General features: G+C 41.3%; 2 protein-coding genes across 2 annotated transcripts; both read right to left on the bottom strand.

Moving 5' to 3' along the window:
* Positions 1 to 11,550: 11,550 nt before the first annotated feature.
* LOC112312755 (olfactory receptor 7D4-like) lies at positions 11,551 to 12,510 on the bottom strand. Its single transcript, XM_024569312.2, has one exon. It carries the CDS (start codon positions 12,487 to 12,489, stop codon positions 11,551 to 11,553), a length of 939 nt encoding a protein of 312 aa, XP_024425080.2. The 5' UTR covers positions 12,490 to 12,510.
* Positions 12,511 to 20,000: 7,490 nt separating this feature from the next.
* LOC112312764 (olfactory receptor 7D4) lies at positions 20,001 to 25,833 on the bottom strand. Its single transcript, XM_024569322.3, has 2 exons — positions 25,483 to 25,833; positions 20,001 to 22,139 (listed from the first exon to the last, which is right to left on the bottom strand). The coding sequence occupies exon 2, from the start codon at positions 22,121 to 22,123 to the stop codon at positions 21,176 to 21,178; it is 948 nt and encodes a 315-aa protein (XP_024425090.2). The 5' UTR covers positions 22,124 to 22,139; positions 25,483 to 25,833; the 3' UTR covers positions 20,001 to 21,175.
* Between the last annotated feature and the right edge of the window lie 506 nt (positions 25,834 to 26,339).

Here is a 26,339-nt window from a genome sequence, read left to right as displayed (position 1 = left end):
ATAAGGCCTGGCTGTATCTGCTGGAGAGGCATGAGTGTCTTGGGTCTGGCACAGGACAGCACTGGTGACTGACTATAAGTTGTTATGTTACAGGTTAATGGACCCTGGGGGCAAATTCTCCTCTGAACTTTGTTAGACAAATTGATCAATGGGTCTTTGACTCCCTGATCAGGTGACTCCTCAGGGGCAGGGTCACAAAGGAAGGTGTCTGTCTTGCCAATTCCTCATCTCTGGGAGACTAACAGTGGGACCAGCTGTGATTCTCTCCCCCTGCATCCCTTTCCTCTGGGAAGAATCACTCTAGTCTTCCTTGGATCTCCTGTCAGGAACAAGTGTCATTATTTCCTGACTTGTAGTTTCCTCATTGGATAGATGGCTGAGTAGCAAAGGCTCCCAAGATTCACTATGGAATGATTGTCCAACTTTAGCTTGCACCAAGGTGACCTTGAGGATGTGTTAGTGCAGATTTCAGAGTCCTATTCCCCAGTGTCTGCCTCTGTAGGCCTGAATTTTGAGCTGACAATTTGGAGTTTTCACACATTTCAAATTTTCCTTGTCCCTATGACAATCCCCTGACGCTTTTGTCAATAGATATCCTCCCAGACATGTACTTTTGCTAAACTCATCTAGCCAACATCTCCAGGGGGAGAGCCCTAGAATCTACATTTGAAAGAAAATGCAATGGTTTTACTTTATTTCATTTTTATTTATATTTCATTATGCATATATATGGTATTCTAACCATTTTAAAAGTATAGTTCTGTGGCATAAGTATATTCACAATATCATGGAACCACCACCAGTATGTATTTCCAGACATTTCTCATCATCCCAAACGGAAGCTCTATCCCCATTCCACAGCATCTCCCCATTCTTCTCTTCCCCAGCCCATGGAAACCTCTATTCCACTTTTAGTCTCTCGGCAATTGCTTATTTTACATACCTTGTATAAATGAACTTGTACCACACTTATCCTTTGGTGTTTGAATTCTCTTCCTTAGCATAATGTTTTCAAGTTTCAACCACATGCACATGTATCCAAATTCATTCCTCTAAAAATATTGAATAATATTCCATTTATGTACTCATGATTTTATTTATCCATTCAACGTTTGATGTGCACTTGAATAATTTCCATTTTTGACTATTTCTGCTATGAATATTGATCTGCAAGAATGTATTTGAGTTTGGGTGGAGGTGGGTAAAAAGGGAAAAATTGAGACAACTGTCATAGCATAAACAATAAAGTATTTAAATTAAAATCATAACCAATTTGAGTCTCTGCTTTTAAATCTTTGGGGAATGTACCTAGACTTGAATTATTGAATCCTGAGAATCTACTCTTAAAACCATGTCAATGGAGAACCAAGATGGTGGCGTAGGTAGACACACTGCGCCTCCTCGCACAATCAGAACGGACAGAAAATCGAACGGCAAGGGGGTCCAACACCAAGGAAATACAAAATAAACATTCATCCAGACCGGTAGGAGGGACGGAGACAGGCACCGGGGTGGAGAGGACTCGCGTGGCTGTGGCTGGACCGAGACTGGTGGAGTGTGGGACAAATGGCGCAGGCAGTCCGAGCACTAGCAGACCCTGCGGCCCCACATTTGCACAGATAAACCGAGAGGTCCGGACTCAGAGTGGCGGAGAGTGGGGCAGGCAGAGTGGCGGGTAGCACCCGTTGGCACCACATTCACCCACAGATAAACTGGACGAACGGCGGGCAGCGAAGCAGACCCCTCAACCCAGGGCTCCAGCTCAGGGAAATAGCCTCAAACCTCTGATTGAAAGCGCCCCTGGGGGTTGGGGCAGCAGGAGGAGAGACTCCCAGCCTCACAGGAGAGGTTGTTGGAGAGACCCACAGGGGCCTAGAGTGTGCACAGGCCCACTTACTCAGGAACCAGCACCAGAGGGGCCCAGTTTGATTGTGGGTATTGGAGTGAAAGATTGAAATCCGGAGGAGAGTGAGGCGGGCGCCATTGCTCCCACTCGGCCCCTCCCCCACGTACAGCATCACAGCACAGCGACCAGCATTACCCCACCCTGGTGAACACCTAAGGCTCCACCCCTTAAAGTAACAGACGTGCCAAGACAAACAAACAAAACAAAATGGCCCAAATGACAGAACACTTCAAAGCTCCAGAAAAAATACAACTAAGCGAGGAAGAGATAGCCATTCTATCGGATGCACAGTTCAAAGCACTGGTTATCAATATGCTCACAGACTTGGTTGAATCTGTTTGAAAAACAGATGACAAAATGAAGCCTATGCTAAGAGAAACAAAGGAAAATGTACAGGGAACCAATAGTGATGAGAAGGAAACTGGGACTCAGATCAATGGTATGGACCAGAAGGAAGAAACAAACATCCAACCAGAAAAGAATGAAGAAACAAGAACTTGGAAAAATGAGGAGGGGCTTAGGAACCTCCAGGACACCTTGAAACGTTCCAACATCCGAATTATAGGGGTGCCAGAAGGAGAACAGGAAGAACAAAAAATTGAAAACTTATTTGAACAAATAATGGAGAACTTCCCCGATCTGGCAAAGGAAATAGACTTCCGGGACGTCCAGGAAGCTCAGAGAGTCTCAAAGAAGCTGGACCCAAGGAGGAAAACAACATGGCACATCATCATTACAATACCCAAGATTAAACGCAAGGACCTACATCTAAGATTACTGTATCCAGCAAAGCTATCATTTAGAATGGAAGGGAAGATAAAGTGCTTCTCAGATAAGGTCAAGTTAAAGAAGCTCATCATAACCGAGCCCTTATTATATGAAATGTTAAAGGGAGTTACCTAAGAAAAAGAAGATCAAAAATAGGAACAGTAAAAATGACAGCAAACTCACAGTTATTAATGACCACACATAAAACAAAAACGAGAGCAAACTAGGCAAACACCTAGAACATGAAGGTTGTCAATAAGGTAGCGGAGGGGGAGAGGAGGGTAAAGGTACAGAGAATAAGTAGCATAGATGATAGTTGGAAAATAGACAGGGGGAGGGTAAAAATAGTGTAGGAAATGTAGAAGCCAAAGAACTTATAAGTATGACCCATGGACATGAACTATGGGGGGGGGAATGTGGGAGGGAGGGGGGTGGGCAGGATGGAGTGGAGTTGGGGGGGAAATGGGACAACTGTAATAGCATAATCAATTAATATATTAAAAAAATAAATGGTGTTGAGAAAATTGAACATGTATGTGTAAAAAATGAAATGTGACAGACAACCTTCTTATAGCATACACAAAAATAAACTCAAAAGACAAAATTATGACTCAAAGCAATAAAAATCCTAAAAGAAAACATAGGCAGTGAAATCATGGACATTTCTCATAGCAATATTTTTTGCTGCTATCTCTCTTCAGGCAAGAGAAACAAAAGAATATACTAAACACGTGAGAGTAAATCAAACTGGAAACATTTTGCACAGCAAAGGCAACCATTACAAAATGAAAAGACAGCCCACTGAATGGGAGACCATATTTGCCAACTATATTTGGTTCATATGCAACATTTATAAAGAACTAAAAACTTCAACATCAAAAAACCCCCAAGCAATCCAATTTAAAATGACCAAAGGACCTGAATAGACACTTCTCCAAAGAGGACATACAGATGGCCAATAGACACATGAAAAATGCTTAATATAAGATGGAGGCATAGGTAGACACACTGTGCCTCCTCACACAACCAAAAGAAGGACAACAACAATTTAACAAGAAAAAACAACCAGAACTGACAGAAAATCAAACTGTGTGGAAGTCTGCCAACCAAGGAGAAAAAGAAGAAACATTCAGACCAGTAGGAGGGGTGGAGACAGCCAACCAGGCAGAGAGGAGTCTTGCAAGGCAGTGGCTGGCGGACCCAGTGAGGTGGCAGATTGTGGAGCAGGGTGGGCAAAGCAACAGCTGGCCAGCAAGGCAGCAGCTGGTGGACTGAGAGACAGACCACACAACCCAGAGTTCCAGCACAGGAAAATAAAGCCTCAAACCATTGATTGAAAACACCTGTGGCGGTGGGGGCACCAGCAGGAGAAACCCTCAGCCTCACAGGAGAGTTGGCTGGATACGCCCAAAGGGTCGTAGAATGTACACAAGACCACCATTCGGGAAGCAGCACCAGAAGGGCCCAATTTGGTTGTGGGTAGCAAGGGAATGACTGAAAACTGGCAGAGTGGACCAAGCTCCATTGCTCCCTCTCAGGACACTCCCCCACATACAGCGTCACAGCACAGCACTGAGGAGTGTTACACTGCCCTGGTGAACACCGAAGGCTCTGCCCCTTCACCTAAAAGGCATGTCAAGACAAAAAAAATATGGCTGAAATGAAAGAACAGATCAAAGCTCGAGAAAAAATACAACTAAGCGATGAAGAGAGAGCCAACCTATCAGATGCACAGTTCAAAACACTGGTAATCAGGAAGCTCACATAATTGGTTGAATTTGGTCACAAATTAGATGGAAAATGAAGGCTATGCTAAGAGAAACAAAGGAAAATGTACAGGGAACCAAAAGTGATGCAAAGGAAACTGGGACTCAAATCAATGGTGTGGACCAGAAGGAAGAAAACCACAATCAGAAAGGAATGAAGAAAAAAGAATTCAAGAAAATGAGCAGAGGCTTAGGAACCTCCAAGACATCTTTAAACATTCCAACATCTGAATTATAGGGGTACCAGAAGGAGAAGAGGAAGGGTAAAAAATTGAAAAATTATTTGAACAAATAATGAAGGAGAATTTCCCTAATCTGGCAAAGGAAATAGACTTCCAGGAAGCTCAGAGAGTGCCAAAGAAGCTGGACTCAAGGAGGAACACACCAAGGCACATCATAATTACATTACCCAAGATTAAAGAGAAGGAGAGAATCTCAGAAGTAGCAAGAGAAAAGGAGACAGTTACCTACAAAGGTGTTCCCATAAGACTGTCAGTTGATTTCTCAAAAGAGACCTTACAGGCAAGAAGGGGCTGGCAAGAAGTATTCCAAGTCATGAAAGGCAAGGACCTACATCCAAGTTTGCTCTATCCAGCAAAGCTTTCATTTAGAATGGAAAGGTAGATAAAGTGCTTCTCAGATAAGCTCAAGTTAAGGAGTTCATCATCACCAAGCCCTTATTATATGAAATGTTAAAGGGAGTTACCTAAGAAAAAGAAGATAAGAAATATGAACAGTAGAAATGAGAGCAATCTCAGTTATTAACAACCACACCTAAAACAAATACAAAAGCAAACTAACTAAACAAGTAGAACAGGAACAGAACCACAGAAGTGGAGATCACATGGAGGGCTATCAACACGGGAGTGGGAGGAAGAGATGGGGGAAAGGTACAGGCAATAAGTAGCAGAAATGGTCGGTATAAAATATACAGGGGGGAGGGTAAAAATAGTATAGGAAATGTAGAAACCAAAGAACTTATATGTATGATCCATGGACATGAACTATAGGGGTGGAATGTGGGTGGGAGCGGGTGTGCAGGACAGAGTACAGTGATGGGGTGGGGGGAAATGGGACAACTGTAATAGCGTAATCAATAAAATATATTTTAAAAAAGAAAAATGCTTAACATCACTAATCATCAAAGAAATGCAAATTAAACCACAATGAGCTATCACCTCACACTTGTCAGAATGCCTCTCATCAGTGAATCAATAAACAATAGAGCCCTCTGGAACTTTGGTGGGAATACAAATTGGTGTAGCCACTGTGGAAAGCAGTATGGAGTTACCTCAAAAAGTTAGAAATAGAACTGCCTTATGACCCAACAATTCCACTTCTGGAAATGTATCTGAAGAATCCCAAAACACAAATTCAGAAGACTATACGAGGTTTGTCCAGAAAAAATCCAGCCACTGTTAATATAATGAGAATGGTTTGCGTGACATCGATGTAACCTGGCAGCCAAGGAGAGTGGACAGGACTGCATGTACCTGAACGAGGACAACTTCACTGTAATAATCAGTGGTGGATGAGGGGTCGGGTGATGGACACCACAGAGTGAGAGCATGTGTAGCATGTGGCCATCACATTTAAAATGACTGGGCACATAAAGCAATGAATCTGCATCAAATTTTACATTAAGCTTGAACATTCCTCTGTGGAAACTATGCAGATGACTCTGAAGGCCACACCTATGGGCTACTGGCCATTGGCAGATTCATCACAATAACATGACTGTTTTCTCATCACGTTTCATGCAACAATTTGGGGCAAAACATCAAGTGACCCAGGTGACTCAGCCCACCTACAGCCCAGATTGGTGCTCTGTGACTTCTAGCTTTTCCCCAAACTAAAATCATCTCTGAAAGGAAAGAGATAGAAGACCATCCACAATATTCTGGAAAATATGATGGGGAAGCTGATGGTGCTTCCATCAGAGGATTTTGCAGAGTGTTTTGAACAGTGCAAGTGACTCCAGGAGAACTGTTTGAGGTCCCAGTGGGCCTACTTTGAAGGGGACTGAGGCATCATTCTTCTATGTACAATGTTTCTTGTATCTTGGACCTTCTTCAATAAATATCTCTATTTTTCCTATTACATGGGTGGATACTTTCTGGAAAGACCTTGTATGTGCTCATTGCAGCTTTATTTACATTAGATAAGAGTTGACAGCTGCCAAAGTGCCTGTCATTAAAAGAGTGGATAAAAAAAGCTGTTGTGCATTTACACAATGAAATCCTATATGGCTATAACAAAAAAGAAAAGAAAAGAAAATGAAGAAAATGAAACTTTTAGGTCTTGCAACAGCATGTATGGACCTCAAGAACATGTTTTCTTTTTAGTTTTTGATTACTTTTTTTTTTGTGTGTGTGTTTTATAGTTTTTGGTGGGGTTTTTTTTTTTTTTTGGCCTAGAGAGTATTATGCTAATTGAAATAGGCTGTCAGAGAAGGATAAGTACCACAAACTTTTACTCATATGTGGAGTCGTGCATGGGCCCTATAAGAGGGCACCTGTGTCTCTAGCAGATTCTTGTCTCTCTGGTGGACAGAATCCCCGCTAATATTCAGAGCCAGATGTTATGTGGGCACCTCTTCCCAACTCTGGTCCTTTGGCCTGGGGAGCTATGCTTGGCATTGAGAACCCACACTTCTCAGGGGGAACCTTTGTCAATGAGATATCCCTTTGGCATCTCAGCTGCTGCTGTGGGAGCAGGGTAGACTCTTTTATATCTCTGCCCTTCCTTCCAGTTCTGATGTTGCTTTTTCTGGTAATCCTCGGTTATATGACTTCTGCTAAGCTAGTGTTCAGTTAGTTTCTAAGGTTGATTGTCTTACATTTTAGTTGTAAATTCAGTTTGGTCCTGGAAGGAGGGGACTGGACCTTCCACCTACTGTGCCGCCATCTTGATTCAGTCACCTTTCCATGTACTTGTTGGCCATCTGTATGTCTTCTCTGGAAAAATGTCTATTCAGATCCCCTGCTTATTTCTAAATTAGATTTTTTTTTTGGATTTTGCTATTTAGTTGTGTGAGTTTTTAAATATATTTGGATTTAACCCCTCATCAGATTTGCAAATATTTTCTTCTATTCAGTAGTTTGCCTTTCATTTTGTCAGTGGCTTCCTTTGCTCTGAGAAACTTTTTATTTGAATGTGGTCCCATTAATTATATGTGATCATTTTATCTTTACTGGTGTTGACTTTTTGTATGAGTTTTGGGAGAACCTCTTTGACAATTTCTGTTGGTCTTCTGCAGGGGAGAGTGGGAGTAGGGGACACTAAGAAGAGAAAGGTCAGTGGGACAATCTATAGCTTCTGCTACTGTAGGTGGTCTTAAGGCCAAATGTGCTCTGTATGTTCTTAAAAAGCAAAATCACTCCTGGATGGAACCACTGATCTACCATGACTGAGAAGATCCAAAGAAAGTATAATGCAGATAAAAATGAAGTTAAGGCCCTGACTGGTGTGGCTCAGTTGGTTGAAATGTCACTGGTTCAATTTCCAGTCAGGAAATTGACTGGAAACATATCTGGGTTTCGAGTAGGGTTCCCAGTTTTGGCTCAGGGGAGAGACAACTGATGGATATTTCTTTCCTTCTGTTTTTCCCTCCTTTTCTATCTCTGTACCAATAAATTAATTAAATCTTTAAAAAAATGAAGTTATGGGGAAAGAACCAAGATGGCAGTGTAGGTGGACACAGTGCACCTTCTCGCACAACCAGAACTGACGGAAAATCGAACTGCAAGGAAGTCCGACACCAAGGAAATAAAAAATAAACATTCATCCAGACTGGTAGGAGGGGCGGAGATGGCAGCCAGGGCTGAGGAGGACTCTCGTGGCTGTGGCTGGACCGAGACTGGTGGAGTGTGGGACGAACCGGGCAGGCAGTCTGGCCACTAGCAGACCCTGCGGCCCCACATTCGTACACAGATAAACCGAGAGGGCCAGACTCAGAGTGGCGGAGAACGGGGCAGGCAGAGCAGGGGGTAGCACCCCGCAGCCCCACATTCGTGTCAGATAAACTGGACAAACGGCGGGGAGCGGGGCAGGCCGCGCAACCCAGGGCTCCAGCTCCGGGAAATAAAGCCTCAGACCTCTGATTGAAAATGCCCCTGGGGGTTGGGGCAGCAACAGGACAGACTCCTTGCCTCATAGGAGAGGTTGTTGGAGAGACCCACAGGGGCCTAGAGTGTGCACAAGCCCACCCACTCAGGAACCAGCACCAGAGGGGCCCAGTTTGATTGTGGGTAGCAGAGGGAAAGACTGAAATCCCGAGGAGAGTGAAGCGGCCACATTGCTCCCTCTGGGCCCCTCCCCCACGTACAGCATCACAGCACAGCGACCAGCATTACCCCGCCCCGGTGAACACCTAATGCTCCACCCCTTAAAGTAACAGATGCACCAAGACAAAAAAAAAAAAAAATGGCCCAAATGACAGAACACTTTAAAGCTCCAGAAAAAATACAACTAAGCAGTGAACAGGTAGCCAACCTATCAGATGCACAGTACAAACATTGGTAATTAGGATGCTCATAGAATCACTTGAATTTGTACGCAAAATAGATGAAAAAATGAAGGCTATGCTAAGAGAAACAAAGGAAAAGGTGCAGGGAACCAATAGTGAGGTGAAGGAAACTGGGACTCAAATCAATGGTATGGACCAGAAGGAAGAAACAAACATCCAACCAGAAAAGAATGAAGAAACAAGAATTCGGAAAAATGAGGAGAGGCTTAGGAACCTCCAGGACATCTTGAAACGTTCCAACATCCGAGTTATAGGGGTGCCAGAAGGAGAAGAAGAAGAACAAAAAATTGAAAACTTATTTGAACTAATAATGAAGGAGAACTTCCCTAATCTGGCAAAGGAAATAGACTTCCAGGAAGTCCAGGAAGCTCAGAGAGTCCCAAAGAAGCTGGACCCAAGGAGGAACACACCAAGGCACATCATAATTACATTACCTAAGATTAAACGGGAGAGAATCTTAGAAGCAGCAAGAGAAAAGGAGACAGTTACCTACAAAGGACTTCCCATAAGACTGTCAGCTGATTTCTCAAAAGAGACCTTACAGGCAAGAAGGGGCTGGCAAGAAGTATTTGAAGTCATGAAAGGCAAGGACCTACATCCAAGATTACTGTATCCAGCAAAACTATCATTTAGAATGGAAGGGAAGATAAAGTGCTTCTCAGATAAAGTCAAGTTAAAGAAGTTCATCATCTCCAAGCCCTTATTATATGAAACGTTAAAGGGACTTACCTAAGAAAAAGAAGATAAGAAATATGAACATAAAAAATGACAGGAAACTCACAGTTATTAACGACCACACCTAAAACAAAAACAAGAGCAAACTAGGCAAACAACTAGAACAGGAACAGAACCATAGAGATGGAGATCACATGGAGGGTTATCAACAGGGGAGTGGGAGGGGGAGGGGGGGGAAAGGTACAGAGAATAAGTAGCATAGATGATAGGTGGAAAATAGACAGGGGGAGGATAAGAATAGGTAAGAAATGTAAAGCCAAAGAACTTATAAGTATGACCCATGGACATGAACTATAGGGGCGGAATGCAGGAGGGAGGGGGTGGGCAGGATGGAGTGGAGTGAGGGGGGGGAATGGGACAACTGTAATAGCATAATCAATAAATATATTTTTTAAATGTTAAAAAATAAAAAAATTTAAAGTTTTTAGTGGAATTATATAATTCTTCGTTGCTTTTGCTGCCACATGTTGGGCAAAGTAGGTTCCAGCTGGTGGTGGATCTTGGAAGCCATGCAGTGCAGGTGGCGAGAGGATCCAGGGAATGTGGGAGGAATGTGGGAGGAACTATGGACTACTCCATGGTTCCTTGCAGACTCACTTGTAGCAACATTCTTCCCTCAATGTGAATTAAGTTCTAAACAGGTTCCCCAAATGTGTATCTATTATTCCCGATGCACTCCCACAGAGTTCCAAATAATTAAGACATGGGAGAAAACAATTCTTATTTTATTGTATTCATTTTTACATGTTTTTGGTTCCTAGCGGGCATATCTCAAAATTGCAATAATGGAAAACCAGGGCCAAGAAAATAAGAAAGGAAGGATGATGGATGGAAGAAACAATAACAAGGAGTGACACATATCAATGTCCCCAGGCAGTGCTTTCTATGTCATCTAAAGAAAACACCTTTCAAACCTAGATTCCTCCTTTGAAGTTGAAATCACATCACTGTTGTGGCGAAAAGTAGAATAGCAAAGTCACCTGTCCAGGTTGTAGTCCACCTGAAATTCAGTCTTTTCTTTTTAAAAGTGAAGCAAATAAGAGAAAATACCTCAAAAAATGTTTTAACATGAAATAAAGTCATTCCTGTGGAGAAACATAGAGTCCTAACATTGTAAGCACGTTGCTTTGATTGCAGTGTGATTTTCACTCCATTTCTTCTGGCAGAAGTACCCATTAATAGAAACACATTAAAGAGAAGATCAGTCAGGTATGAGGACAACTTTCTGGGAAAATTAGTCAGCCCTTGATATGACAAGAACTTTACATTTAAAGTTAGAAATCTAATCCACAAAACAAAAGAGCAAAATAGAACCAGAGACTTGGAAATAAAGAACAAAATGACAGTGGCCAAAGGGGCGTGGGGAGTGAGATAAGAGGGGAAGGGTAAGAGGCAAACAAAGGAACACAAATTGAGGACTTGTGGGCTCAGATAATTGGGAGCAGATTGACTGAGGGACTTGGGGGGAAGGGGCAAGTGAGAGCAATGGGGAGAAAGGCAGGATACTTGTAATCAATCAAAAATTAAAAATATTTTCTAAAAAGTACATAAAAAATAAACAATGTAAAAAAAAAGAAATCTTAAGAATAGCTGCTGGATGCTGGCCAAACAAGGAGCATTGTGGACTGCATGTAGGGAAGAAAAGTCCAAAAGACGTTTCTCAGGGATTTGTTGAGAAGAACCAAACCAGTACTAATACAAAAACAAAGAAAAGGGAAATGATCTCTGCTTTGGATAGAAGAAACCAATAGTGTCTTATAGGAGAGAAAAAGAACCAGTATAGTTAAAATTGCAACATTAACCTTTGAGGCCCACAATGTACACTTAGTTCTGGAGCCAGTGATTCATCACAGACAAGGTGCTGTTGGGTTGAGGAGCCTTCCTAGGGCCCTCTTCACATCCTTGTTTCTCAGGCTGTAGATGAAGGGGTTCAGCATGGGGGTGACCACAGTGTACATCACTGAGGCAATCAAACTTGTCTGGGAAGATTGGGTCCCTGCAGAACTGAGATAGACTCCCAGGCAGGTCCCATAAAACAAGGAGACCACAGTGAAGTGAGACCCACAGGTAGAAAATGCTTTATATTTTCCCCCTACAGAGGATATTCTCATTAAAGAGGAGACAATCTGAGAGTAAGAATAGAGAATTCCAGTGACAGGAAGCACAACCAGTAGGCCAGCAGTCACGTACATGAAGACATTATTGATGAAGGTGTCTGAGCAGGCTTCCTTGAGAATCTGAGCCAGTTCACAGAAGAAATGTGGAATTTCAGTTCCCGCACAGAAGGTCAGCCTCCTCATCAGTAGGATATGAACCAGAGAAACACAGAGCGTGATGAACCAAGAGACTAGAACCAGGAAGCTACAGAAATGCAAATTCATGTTGACCATGTAGTGCAAGGGGTGGCAGATGGCCACATACCGGTCATAGGCCATCACAGTCAGGAGGAAGTTGTCCATTCCAATAAAAACTGCAAAAAAATACACCTGAATGAGGCATCCAATATAGGAGATGGCTTTGCTCTGTGTATGAATGTTCAGCAGCATCTTTGGGATGGTGGTGGAGGTGAAGCAGATGTCAACAAATGACAGATTGCAGAGGAGGAAGTACATGGGGGTGTGGAGGTGGGAGTCAGAGCTGACAGCCAGGATGATGAGCAGGTTCCCGAGCACGGTGACAAGGTACATGGACAGGAACAGTCCAAATAGGATGGGTTGATTCTCTGAGTCTTGGGAAAATCCCAGAAGTAAAAAACCTGAATCCCTTGTTTGATTTCCTGTTTCCATGTTGCTGACACCTCATGTAGATGATTGAGGAAGGAAAATAGCATGAAATAGATACTGGACAACTCTAGATTTTTCTTCCTGTTTTTTTTATATTTATATTTTATTACTTTATTTTTATTCAGTTACAATTGTCTGCATTTTCTCCCCATCCCTCCATGCGACACTCCTGTTTTTATTTATTGAAGTAAATAACTAGGCATTAAAGCCTTAACTACAAAACTTGGGGACTGTATATTCTGTTATTTGTTATAGAATATAGACTTCCTATTTGTTGATTAACCATTGTCATTATCCTCTGGGACACCCACCCACCTTCTTTACCTCTCTCTTAGAATTCTCTCTGAACAGTTCAGAGCAACCTTGGACCTCAGAGATAAAATGGTTTGTACTTGCTCTAACAGAAATGTGGAGCATGAGGTCTGGTGAAGCTCAGCAGCTTGATCTGGGTTATCTGCCTTGCCTGGGACTCAGAGAAGGGTAAGACAACCATGTCTCGGAGGTGAGAAATTGGAGAGAGTATCTCAAATATCTAAGCAGAGAACTGGAGGAGGAGTAGAAAGTAAGTTTACTTCTGAAGAAAGAAAAGAAAGAAAAAATATTTTCACCAACTAATAAACGACATTCAGTAATGCTTAAGGCTTAATGTACCAAAGACCAGAGACACCTTGTAGAAACAGGGCCTTCATCTGTGAAGTTAAGCAACTGGCCAAAATGTCCAAGGAAAGAGGGGATATCAAGGCTCAAACCGTTTCAGTACCCTACGATACTACTTGAAAAATCATGAACAGAATTTATTTTTTAACATTTTTTTTATTGTTTTTCAATTACAGTTTTCTGGAATTTCTCCCCACCCCTCCACTCTACCCCATGCAAACCCATCTCCATCCCTGGCCTCCACCTTCCCTCTTTGTTTTGTCCATGTGTCTTTTATAGTAGTTCCTTAAAACCCCTCTCCTCACTATCTCCTCTCACCCCCTTCTGGCTATTGTTAGATTGCTCTTAACTTCAGTGTCTCTGGTTATATTTTGTTTGCTTTTTTCTTTTGTTGATAAGGTTCCAGTTAAAGGTGAGATCTTATGGTATTTGTCCCTCACTGCCTGACTTATTTCACTTAGCATAATGCTCTCAACTTCTATCCATGCTGTTGCAAAGTGTATAAGCTCCTTCTTTCTCTCTGCTGCATAAAATTCCATTGTGTAAGTGTACCACAGTTTTTTGATCCACTCGTTTGCTGATGGGAACTTAGGTTGCTTCCAGTACTTGGCTATTGTAAATTGTGCTGTTAGGAACATTGGGGGCCGGGGTGGGGGGTAGCCATCAGAGAGATGAAAATTAAAACCACGATGAGTACCACCTCACCCCGGTCAGAGTGGTCAACATAAACAAATCAACAAACAAATGTTGGAGAGGATGAAGAGAAAAGGGAACCCTAGTACATTGATGGTGGGAATGCAGACTGGTGCAGCCACTGTGGAAAGCAGTATGGAATTTCCTCAGAAAACTAAAAATGGAAATGCCTTTTGACCTAGCAATTCTACTCCTGGGATTATACCCTAAGAACAGTGAATCACCAATCGAAAAGAAGGAACAGAATTTGGAGTCATGATGTTCATTAAATACTGGGGGAAGAGAGAAGTTGCATCAGGATTCACATAGAAGCTTGAAGGGGTAGAGTCGGATTTACACTCACAGTTCAGTGATGCTTAGATTGGGGCTGGGCACTTGCGGGGACTCATTCTCAGCCCACCTACCTCTGACTCTCTTCACCTCAGGGCCTATGGGTCCTATAAGCAGACACAGAAGAATGAGTCTTATAACCTGGGACAAGTAATAACATGAAACCATACAGTGATCTTCAGTGTTCTCCTTTGCCCTGTTATCAATGTTTTTCTACACTTGCTGTTCTGTAAAGCCCCTGACTGCACAGGAGAACAACGTTGGTTGTAGTCACTGTCAGTCTTCTTAGGTATAGAAACCAAAGTGGGAGGGGAGGGCAGGGGATCAAAAGGTACAAACTTCCAGTCCTAGCTGGTGGGACTCAGTGGATTGAGTGCCAGCTTGAGAAGCAAAGGGATGCTGGTTCTATTTCCAGTCAGGGCACATGCCTAGGTTGTGGACTGGGTTCCCAGTTGCGGATGTGTGAGAGGCAACCACACATTGAGGATTCTCTCCCTCTCTTTCTCCCTTCCTTCCCCTCTCTAAAAATAAATAAATAAAATCTAAAAAATAGGTAGGAACTTCCAGTTAGAAAATAAATGTGTCATGTGGGTGTAATAGATGGCATAGTAACTATAGTTAATACTGTATTGCATTTTTGAAAGTTACTAAGAGGGTACATATTAAAGGTCCTCATCACAAAAAAAAAATTCTGTGATATGTATGGTGAATGCAGTTAACTAGGTTGTTGAGGTGATCATTTTGCAATACATACAAATATCAGATTATTTACACCTTAAACTAATATAATGTTATGTGTCAATTATATCTCAGGTTAAAAACCCTAAAGCTGACAGTGTCTGGAATGACAAAAATGGTCATATCATACCCATATTGTTTAGCAATGGATGAACACTTTGTTCTTACCCTTCGGGGTATGGGCATTTTGCAGTCATTTCTTCTGGTTGTAAATCATTTGGGAGATATTCTAAGCAAATTTTCACAATACATTATAAATTCTCTTGATTTTTATTTCATGTGGCCTGCTGTCTTGATTAGGATGTTTTTAATTGAGCAGAATAAAAGAGAGTGTGTGGGAGATGCCTGAGATTCTGGATATTCCCTGGAGTGTGCTTTGTTTTCATGGCATCAGCTGCATTGGAAAAGAGGAAACAATTTCATTTCTTCCCAGTCTATTTCAGGGACTTCCTTCCTGGTCTCCAGTTTCAGCTTCGTTTCCTCCACACAACAGTGTGACAGAGATTTCCAAAATGGACATTGGATCACATCACTCTCCTGCCTCCAATTTTTGAAATTTCTATGGGCCGCCTGCTGAAATCATCCTAACTCCTTTGTGTATCATGACTTTACTCTGACCCTGCAGCCTTATTTCTCACCACTTCTCAATTTTATCCTCAATTCCGATCATTCTGAAAAGCTTTTCTTTGACCAGATGGGCCATACTCTCTTATGTCTCTGCTACTTGTCAGGACCTTCTCCCTCCACTTAAACCTATCCCTACTTCCTTCTCCTCATTCCTACCTGTCACTACATACATGGCACAGGCTCTCACCTGCTTAGGTAATTCCCAACCACCTCAGTTCTCAACACTAGCTGAGTTCTTAGCACAAAGGGCACTCTTTGTATTGGTTGGGTGGCAGAATTAATAAATGGAAGAGCTTACAAACAAATATTTCTTTTCCCACAGCTCATCATATAGTCACAGGGTGTCCACTACTATAAAACCTTTAGGACTCCTTATCTGAATGATGCCAGTATATGGAAAGAGGATGTTGGTGAAGAAAAGAGAGAAAGGGAGATAGAAAAGGAATATAAAGTTGCTTCTCATTAAATAGCCACATCCTCTTCTCAGTCCTGGGCAACACTCATTCCCAATGTTGACCCCTATCAGGTCCAAACAATTCAGCCTATTTTCTCTTGTTTTTGCAGCTCATCTGGGATCTTTACCCAGAGTACTAGCATCAGCAACTGCTTCTCCACAGCCTTTGTCTGAAATACCTGCACACACACCCCTGCCTTCCTGCCCTAATTATCCAGAGGCACAAACAGAAGATGACTGAGACTAAACAGGGAAATGACATGTGTATGAACAATTTCACAAAGGATAATTTCACACAGTTACTTTTCTTGGTTCATAAATGAGGACATTCATCATCTTTTAATTCCCTTCCAAGAAATCCCTCAACATTCATATTTTCAGTCATCTTTCTTGCATGTGAAACTGCTAAACACTCTCATCCCTGCATGAACTGACACAGTGTCCTTTGAGCTCTCTCCTCAAACACATGAAGATCCACTTTCCAAAAGAGAGAGATAACAGGAACGTAAATGAAGACACCCATGCTTTCCCCTCTGGTTCCAGGACTCCCATGATTTGGCAAGGAGAGAGTCAGAGGTAGGAAGAGACTGGACCAATGCCCCCTCCCTCCACCTTCCCATTTCTACTTTAATCATCATATATGTCTGATGCTCATCCTTTCCACTGACATGCAACATCCTAGTGCAATTTCTCTCTTTTTACAAGTACAGCAGGACCTGAAGTAACAGTGTTTCATTCAATGTGGTTAACATTGTTTTATTTAATGTTGTTAAAAGTTTCTTATCCAATATTTTTTGTTCTAAGTTAATGATTTGTGGTAGGAACTTAACTCTTTTTTTTTTCTACATAGATTAACCTGGAATTATTTTTTAATATGTTGTCCCAGTCAGAAACCTATAGAGGACTCAGAGGAGGACCTAGTATATCATGAGCACCATGGAGGACAGTATTAATATTCTTTTCATGACTTTGCTGCTTAGAGGAATGGGTAAAGGAAGATGGCTCCTCTGAAGCTGGAACATGGTCTCAGATGCATATTGCTTCCTCTGTGGGAGAGATGTAGCGCCCAAGCAAACCTTCCAGGTTTAAGAAATAAGTGTGTTTGGTAAAGGTATGAGATGGTTTTACTGCTAGGATTGTCAAATATTGCTTCCTTGTGTCAAATAAAAAGATTAAGACAGTGAAAATATTCAATGAAAAAAATATTGGAAATGAAGGAGAGACTAATGAGAATTCACCTTGTTCTCATGGACAAAGCCAGGGGTCTGGCTGCTGCAGGGTTTGTTCTCAGGTTGCTGAAATTCAAATACACCACGATGATATTTTTTCTATAAAGTCCCAACTGGTGTTTCAAAAGCAGCTGAATTATGATTTAAAGAGTCATGAAATGAATAATGTTCATCTTAAGAGTTTCCTCACTTTAGAAACTCTTTACATTAGGACCAGAGTTTAGAAATCAAAAGTGGATAATACAGCCCTTTGTCAGTAATACAGTCCTGTTCACTCATTCACCAAATAAATATGTCCTGTTTTGTTTCTTGTATTTAATGTTAATGGGCAATTTTGTTGAACCATGATAGGAACTAGAGAATTGAACTAAGCTTGCTCTTATTCACTAAGGAACTTCTGGAAGCCACTCTTCAAGAAGGGATTCTTTGGGACAGGCTAAGTGTCAGCTCTTGGGTATGGTCTTCAACCTCTGGGAGCCCACCTTCCAGAGATGGATGTGCAAATAGGTCATTGTAATACAGTGACTTAAATGATAAGATGAAGACAGTCTGGAGACTGGGATACTGAGAGGAGTCCCAAAAATAGTCTAGAGTGATGGAGTCAGGGAAGAATTCTCAGAAAAGGAGATTCCTGTGCAAGTTTCACAGGTGGACTATTGAATAGGGGGTTTGCTGGTTTAGAAGAGAGCAGGGAAAAGACACTAAGAAGTAGATAGCATGGGACAGAGTGGTTTTAGCCATTAACTGAAGCACACTGTGGGCAAAGGAGACAGTGAAGAATTAGGTTGAACAGGTGACCACATCACTGAGAACCTTGAAAAGAATAATGGAGAAAGAATAGGGCTGGGGAGGAAGGGCAAACAAAGGAGGGTCATGATTTGCATCACAACTTCCCTGGTGTGTGGTGAAAGATGGATTTAAAGATGACAAAGCCAGGGACAAAATAACAGGAGTAAATATCCATATCATTAAAGTTGAAGAACCATGTCTATTGCTTGAAGGAAGAGGAATAAATGCCAAAAGAGGTAAAACAAAATAATACTTACGTCGCTAATGATTTCATGTTCTTTGTTAAGGATGAAACTTGATACACAAGGGGGTGGAGGGTGTCAAGAGCAACTATGGGAAAGGACATGCGAGTTTTAGTGTTTCCCAAAATTTCTAGAGCAAAAGGATAAGTTGTCATTAAGGAACTAGATGTTGGACTTTGTTACATCCTTTTCTTTCCCTCTCTCTTTAAACACTGTGGTCCTAGATACCAACCACGGTCCTCATACTCTTCTCTCTTTAATCTCCCTAATAAGAACCATGGATAAGGGTGCAGGAAGAGGGAAAGAAGGATCCTTTTTAAGAAATGAGATGTTCCCAAATAAGCAAGGCTGGCAAAACATTAAGAAAAATTTGTCTAGGCTGAGTGAAGATGCAGGCTCTGGAATTCTTGGGCTGGGTAACAAGTGAAAAGAATAAGAAGAGTTCAAGACTTCACTGTAAAGGACCTAAAGCTCCAACAGCACCTGGTGGCATCAACCTGCACACTGAAGATAGTGTCTGTACCCATATACATTGTGGTTGTGGGCAGTGCAATGGTGTCAGAGGGGACAGGGGGGTTAGCCTCTGCCTCCCCATTCCCATAATCCCATCAACAATCTAACCAAATAACATATCATTGAAGTAGAAGCTCATCACGCAATGGCAACTTCAAACAAGGAGTCTAGCCATTCACCCTCCCAAGCAAGTGACCTCTAGAGCTCATTCTCCACAGACAGCACAGGGTTTTCCCTGTCCTGTGCTCAACAATAGTCAATAGTCTTATTCACTTTACCACCCCTTTTTCTTATTTCCTACAACACTTACTGGGCTCCTTAGGGTTAACAGTGTGAATCTTGTTCTTTCATGGAAGGTGGATGATGAGAAAGGAAGGTCTGTCCTCCATAATAAGAGTACAGAGCCTGGTATGTGGGACAGGGCCTCGCTGTATCTGCTGGAGAAGGCATGGTTGTTGGGTCTGGCACATGAGAGACTTGGTGAGTATAAGTTGATATGTTACAGGTTCATGGGCCCTGGGGGCAAATTCCCCTCTGAAACTTGTAAGACAAATTGATTAATTGATCTTTTATTCCTTGGTCAGGTGACTCCTCAGGGGCAGGGTCACAAAGGAAGGTGTCTCTGTCTCTCCAATTCCTTATCTCTGGGAGACTAACAGTGGGATCAGCTGTGATTCTCTCCCCCTGCATCCCTTTCCTCTGGGAAGAATCACTCTAGTCTTCCTTGGATCTCCTGTCAGGAACAAGTGTCATTATTTCCTGACTTGTTGTTTCCTCATTGGATAGATGGCTGAGTAGCGAAGGCTCCCAAGATTCACTAGGGGATGGTTCTCCAACTTTAGCTTGCACCACGAGACTCTGAGGATGTGTTAGAGCAGATTTCAGAGTCCTATTCCCCAGTGTCTGCCTCTATAGGCCTGATTTGAATCTGATATTTCAGAATTTTCACGTTTCAAATTTTATAGGTCCCTTTGACAATCCATTGATACCCATTTCTCTGTAGAATGGTTCATAATTTTATCTTTATCAAAACAACAAACTGAGCCTTCTGTTAATATATATCTTCCCACATGTATACTTAACTCTGGAGTCATCTAGTCAACATCTCTAGGGGTTGGGGGATGGCAGGGAGGGGAGCCCAAGAATCTACACGTAAAAGAGATTGCAATGATTTTACTTTATTTTTATTTTTATGGATATATGGATATATGTGCCATTTAACCATTTTTAAAAGTACAGTTTTGTGGCATAAGTATATCATTCCAACATCATGGAACCATCACCAGTATCTATTTCCACACATTTCTCATCATCCCTAATGGAAGCTCTTCCCTGTTCCACCACATCTCCCCATTCTTGTCCTCCCCCCAGCCCAGGGAAACTTCTATTCTGCTTTCTGCCTCCATCAATTTACTTATTTTAAGTACCTCATGTAAGTGTATTCATACAGTACTCATCTTTATGTGTCTGGATCATCTCACTTAACATAATATTTTCAAGTTTCAATGATATTGCACATATATTAGATTTCATTCTTTTAAAAAGGCTGCCCAATATTCTACTGCATATACATTTCGTTTTGGTTATCCATTCCTCTATTGATGAACACTTGGATTGTTTCCATATTTAGGCTATTGCTGCTATGAAAATTGGTCTGCAAATATTTATTTGCATTTACCTTTCTAAATATTTTGGGTATATTCCTTGACATCGAATTCCTTGACATTGATGGATCCTGGAACCTACTTTTAACAGCATGCCCAGGATCAGATGTTGAGGAAACACTGTTGTAGGACATTGAACAACAAATCCTGGAGCGGCCCAATGACCCTTATTCTGCACTTTAAAACAAAGGCTACAGTAAGAGACAAAGAAAGACACTATGTAATGATAAGTGGAACAACCTAACCAGAGAATATAACCTTTGAAAACAGTTACACACCCCACACAGAAGCACCTGAATGAGAGAAAATAACTCAAAGAAATGTTTTTAATGTGAAATTAAGTCATTCGTGCAAAGAAACATGTAGGGTCCTGATATTGTAAGCACTTTGTTCTGTTACTGTATGATTTTCAATCCATTTCCTCTGTAAAAAAAAAACAACAACATACAGCCAAATAAGGTGAAGATCAGCAATGCATGAGGAAAACTTTTGGGGAAACCATGTCAGCACTTGATATGACAAGTGCTTTAAATTTAAAGTTAGAAATCTTCATAGCTTCAGGATGCTGGCCAAACATGGAGCATTGTGGACAGCATGGAGGGAAGAAAAGTTAAAAAGAAGTTTCTTAGGGAGTTGTTGAGAAGAAACTATTAGAAAACCAAAGAAAAGGGAAATCATCTGTGCTTTGGATAGAAGGAATCAGTAATGTCGTATAGGAGAGAAAAAGAACCAGGATATTTAAACTTGCAGCATTTACCTTTGAGACCCACAATGTACACCTAGTTCTGGGAGCCTTCTCAGAGCCCCCTTCACATCCTTGTTCCTCAGGCTGTAAATAAAGGGGTTCATCATGGGGGTGACCATGGTGTACATCACTGAGGCTACCAAACTTCTCTGGGAAGAATGGGTCACAGCAGAACTGAGATAGACCTCCAGGCTTGTCCCATAAAACAAGGAGACCACAGTGAGGTGAGACCCACAGGTGGAAAATGCTTTATATTTTCCCCCTACAGAGGACATTCTCATTAAAGAGGAGATGATCTGAACATAAGAATAGAGAATTCCAGTGACAGGAATCACACCCAGTAGGGCAGTAGTAATGTACATGAAGACATTATTGATGAAGGTGTCTGAGCAGGCTTCCTTGAGAATCTGAGTCAGTTCACAGAAGAAATGTGGAATTTCAGTTCCCACACAGAAGGTCAGCCTCCTCATCAGTAGAATATGAACCAGAGAAACACAGAGCATGATGAACCAACACAAGAGAACCAGCAGGCCACACAGGCGAGGGTTCATGATGACCAAGTAGTGCAGGGGGTGGCAGATGGCCACATACCGGTCATAGGCCATCACAGTCAGGAGGAAGTTGTCCATTCCGATAAAAACTGTAAAAAAATACACTTGAATGAGGCATCCATTGTAGGAGATGGCTTTGCTCTGTGTCTGGATGTTCAGCAGCATCTTTGGGACAGTGGTGGAGGTGAAACAGATGTCGACAAAGGACAGATTGCAGAGGAAGAAGTACATGGGCATGTGGAGGTGGGAGTCTGAGCTGACAGCCAGGATGATGAGCAGGTTCCCGAGCACGGTGACCAGGTACATGGACAGAAAGACTCCAAAGAGAAAGGGCTGCAGTTCAGGATCCTCTGAGAGACCCAGGAGGAGGAATTCTGATGCTTCTGTGTCGTTTCCTGTTTCCATGCTGCTGGTGTGTCTGCTGGAGGAGGAGGCAAGAGCAACGTTCAATGAATAGCCAAATGGCACATCAGCTCATCGTCACTTTTGGATCCACCTTTGTGCGGACAACTTTCATGGTCTAGTATTCATTCCAATGCCAGTGATTCACCTATTCAATGGTAGCCCAATTTCATTTTAAATCCTGTAATTACTCAGTTTTCTTTATTTTAGCAGAAATCTTTCTCTCTTTTTATCTTTTACTTTTATCTGAATCTATGGACATAAACCAATTTCTTCTTTCATATGAGCTTTCCAAAATAACTAACAACATTTAAGGTGTTTACTTTGATAATCTCCATAGTTCTTTGATTTCAGAATAGTGATTAAAATATGTGTTTGCAACTCAAACAAACTTACTCTTGTGACCTGGTGCTTTACATCGATGCCTCAGTTAACTCTCCATGTGCCTCACTGCGTTTCTTTCTACAAACGTGGTTACTGCTATTACCATCTTCGTGAAGTCTGAAAATGTCTTAAATCACGGTAAGATCTCAATAAATTATAGCTATCATTATCATTATCAATATATTCTTTTGTTACAATTATTTTTGATATATAACTCTTCCAAAGTACAGTAGAGAGCTGTGATTTAGAGAACACGATCTTGTGTCAGACTTCATGGAATAGAATTTGCTCTGCCAATGTTCCATCTCTGTGACCTTGACAAAGTTATGTAATCTCTCTTAGCTGCAGGTACCTCACCTCCACAATGCTAGTGGTAACTATTCCCTACATTGTAGGACAGATGAGTGATTAAATGAGATGATGCATATACTTTTTGTAGTGCAGTTCTTATGACATACAGTGAACACTTGACAAAAGCGAACTTCTGTTCTTAATATCACAACACATCTGTTTTGCATGGCCATCATTATTAGCATTCCTCTCAAACTGGGGCAGCCATCGTTATGAACACAGCAAGTCTGTTATCTTTTTGTTACTATGCAGCACTTCTAATTAATGGAGATCCTTACAGTTCCCCCTTCCAGAGACTTCCTGCCAACTGGATTCTTCCAAGAAAAAGAAGATGCATGTGGACTATAAAGCTAATAGGGTGAAAGGGCGGACAAAAGCGCGCTAGCACTAAAATAAAATACAAAGCATGTGTGAGTGCATGTGCTCGTGTGAGCATGCTCTCAAGGGGAGATGTGTGGTTGTAACATCAGTGGCATGAGTCGAAAAATTAATAGGCTTCGTTTTAAAATATTCAAAGTGTCTATACATGAACTCACCCTAACAGTTGAAAGACAAATTTAAGATTTGAAAATAAAAAGGCAACCAGCCAAATGGAGGAAGATATTTACAAACAATACCTTTGAGAATGGGCTAACGTCCAAAATACATAAAGAACTCATATAACTCAACAACAACAGTTCAATTAAAAAGGGGGCAGAGGACCTGAACAGAGACTTTTCCCAAGAAGACATATAGATGGGCAATAGACATATGAAAAAATGCTCAACATCACTAACTATAGGGCAAATGCAAATCAAAATCACAATGAGATACCACCTCATATCTGTTAGAATGGCTATTTTTAACAAGAAATAAGTGTTGGAGAGGATGTGGTGAAAAGGATACTCTTGAGGGAATGAAAGTTGGGGCAGCCTCTATGGAAAACAGTATGGATGTTCCTCAGAATATTAAGAAAAGAGCTACCGTATTACCCAGCGATTCCTCTTCTGGGTATCTACCTGATATTTGAAAACACATATTCATAAAGCTATATGTATGTACCTTTATGTTTATTGCAGCATTAGTCACAATAACCAAGACATGGAAATAACCTAAGTGTCCTTCGATGGATGATTGGATGGAGATGTGGTACACATACACCGTGGAATGCTACTCAGTCATTAAAGAGACAAAATACTGCCATTTGTGACAAAATAGATAGATCTTGAGAGTAGTCATGCTAAGTGAAATAAGTCATATGGAAAAGAACCATATGATTTCACTCATATGTAGGATATAAAACAGCAACCAACAAATGAGCAAATAAAACAACTCATAGACACAGACAACAGTATGGTGGTTACCACAGGGGGAGGAGGTTGGGTGGGGGATAAAGAAAGTAAAAGGGGTCAAATATATGGTGATGGAAGGAGACTAGACTTTGAGTGGTGAGCACAAAATGCAATATACAGTTGATATATTATAAACTTGTACACCTAAAACTTATACAGTGTTATTAACCAATGTTATCCCAATACATTTAATTTTAAAAAAGTAAATAAATGTTTACATTCTCAATGATAAAAAAGTTTCACTCTTACTAATGTCTAGAGAATGCTAATTAATTATGGAAAGAAAAAATCATTGAGGACCCATTTAGTCTTGGGAGGTGAGTCAAAAAGTCTTCTCTAAAATATGAGTGTTCATGCTGTGAGGGGAAATATGGGTAATTGTGAATTAGAAGAAATATTAAAAGGTCCAGCACTTGGGGCTAAGAGAACAGAATTTCCAGTTGCACGTGGGTCAGTAACAGAAGGGGTTTCAGACACCAGTGAGAGAGAAAACAGATAGTTGGAATCAGGAGGGACAGAGTGTGTGAGGCCCACAGTTTGAGCATCTTGTACTATTCCTTAAAGTGCCTCTCCTGTTGGTAATTTTATGTTCATGTGTGGGTTAGAAGTTATAACTCCTTGTTCACCATTGTCATTTCAGAGACTCATCTGGTGTCTGGCACATAGTAGGTGCTGAACGTATACAAATGTCAGATATATAACAAAGATTAAGACCAAAAGTGTCAACTATAACACAAAAAAGAAATCTTCAACCTCATCATATAATTGGTTTCCTCTTGCTAAATGAGGAAACCAGTGGTGATTTCTTAACTCAAGAGGAAGGGCCATCAAGGAACATGTATAAAGGACACATGGAAAAAGCCAGGGGGTGTAGGCTCGAGGGTGGGAGGGTGTGGTGTGGTGAAATGGCAAAAACTGTAATTGAACAGCAATAAAAAATAAATAAATTTTTTAAAAAGAAAAAAAGAACAGTTGTTTTAAAGCCACAGACAACAGAATATCCTGCGTTAACTCACTAAAACATTTGTGTTAAATTCATGAACAGACCAATGCAGTCAACTCCAACTTCAATCACTTGAAATTCTGCTGTACATTAAAAGACACTGGTAAGATTAGGAAAGGAAATTAGCCTGAGTACTGAACATCAGAAAGAATTATATTACTTGTAGATTATATTGTGGACACTAAGGTGAAACAACAATAACATCAATATTGAAGTGCTATCAATGAGTCAAATCTGCTGCAAAATAGTTAGGGAATATAACCCAATCACATTAGGGACAAAATAAACAATACCTCGTGCATAGTAGATGTCAGAGGTGGAGATTCTCCGGAAAATAATTCTTATTGCAGAGAGGCTCTAGGTTGCAAAAGAGAAAGAAGGAAATAGAACAAAGGCTGGAAAAGACCAGTTTCAGTGGAAACTAAAGTACTTTCAAGGTACAGGGACTTCATTGCTGTAAGCTATGTAATGCAGGACTGTCCCAGTCTAATTATTCCAGAGGAAAAGCCCAGTACCCATGTTGTTTCATTTCCTTTTCATTCCACTGGCCCTCACTGGAATACAATGACTCTCTCTAAAGGATAATACCACTGAAGCTTTCTGATCTCCAAGGTCTGTCCCTAGGAAGCCCAATTCAGTTTGTATTTGACTGGGACCAGAGAATTAAGGAAAGGGGCAAAAAAAGAACACATTTAAAGATTCTACCATCTCCAGGGTTGAATTCTCAGGGCTCTCATTAAATAAATTGTTCTATTGTCTTTTCACTCTCCAAACTATTCAGGTCCAATAGGATGCAAAGATTAAAGAATGAAAAATTTCATTTAGTGTCGTGTCTGTACAAGCAAGCATCAGGGGGTGGGGGGGGGGAGATAAATGTATTCCCCCAATGAGAAACACTTCTTTCTTTGGTTTGACTTGAAAGTGATAAGGTGTCTCCTAAGGAATGCATAATTTCCTCAGGAATCAAAGCCAGAAACCAACTTTCTGTGATGTTCTTCCCTTGAAGAGCCTTTGGATTTCACGAATCCCTCGGCGTCCACAGTGCCATGTAGGCGAAGAGGCCCTTTCAGAAGAAAAGCAGAGTGGTTAACAGTTCCGTTCCGTCGAAAGGACTAACCAAATGAGGGCAGAAAGTTTTTTCATGTTTGCT

Source organism: Desmodus rotundus, chromosome 9 (assembly GCF_022682495.2).
Source record: "Desmodus rotundus isolate HL8 chromosome 9, HLdesRot8A.1, whole genome shotgun sequence".
NCBI classification, from domain to species: domain Eukaryota; kingdom Metazoa; phylum Chordata; class Mammalia; order Chiroptera; family Phyllostomidae; genus Desmodus; species Desmodus rotundus.
This window is presented reverse-complemented; position numbering and strand designations above follow the sequence as displayed.

What these genes read in the sequence shown, in the direction of transcription:
- LOC112312764 (XM_024569322.3), bottom strand. Translation starts at nt 22,123, where the DNA reads ATGGAAACAGGAAACGACACAGAAGCATCAGAATTCCTCCTCCTGGGT.
- LOC112312755 (XM_024569312.2), bottom strand. Translation starts at nt 12,489, where the DNA reads ATGGAAACAGGAAATCAAACAAGGGATTCAGGTTTTTTACTTCTGGGA.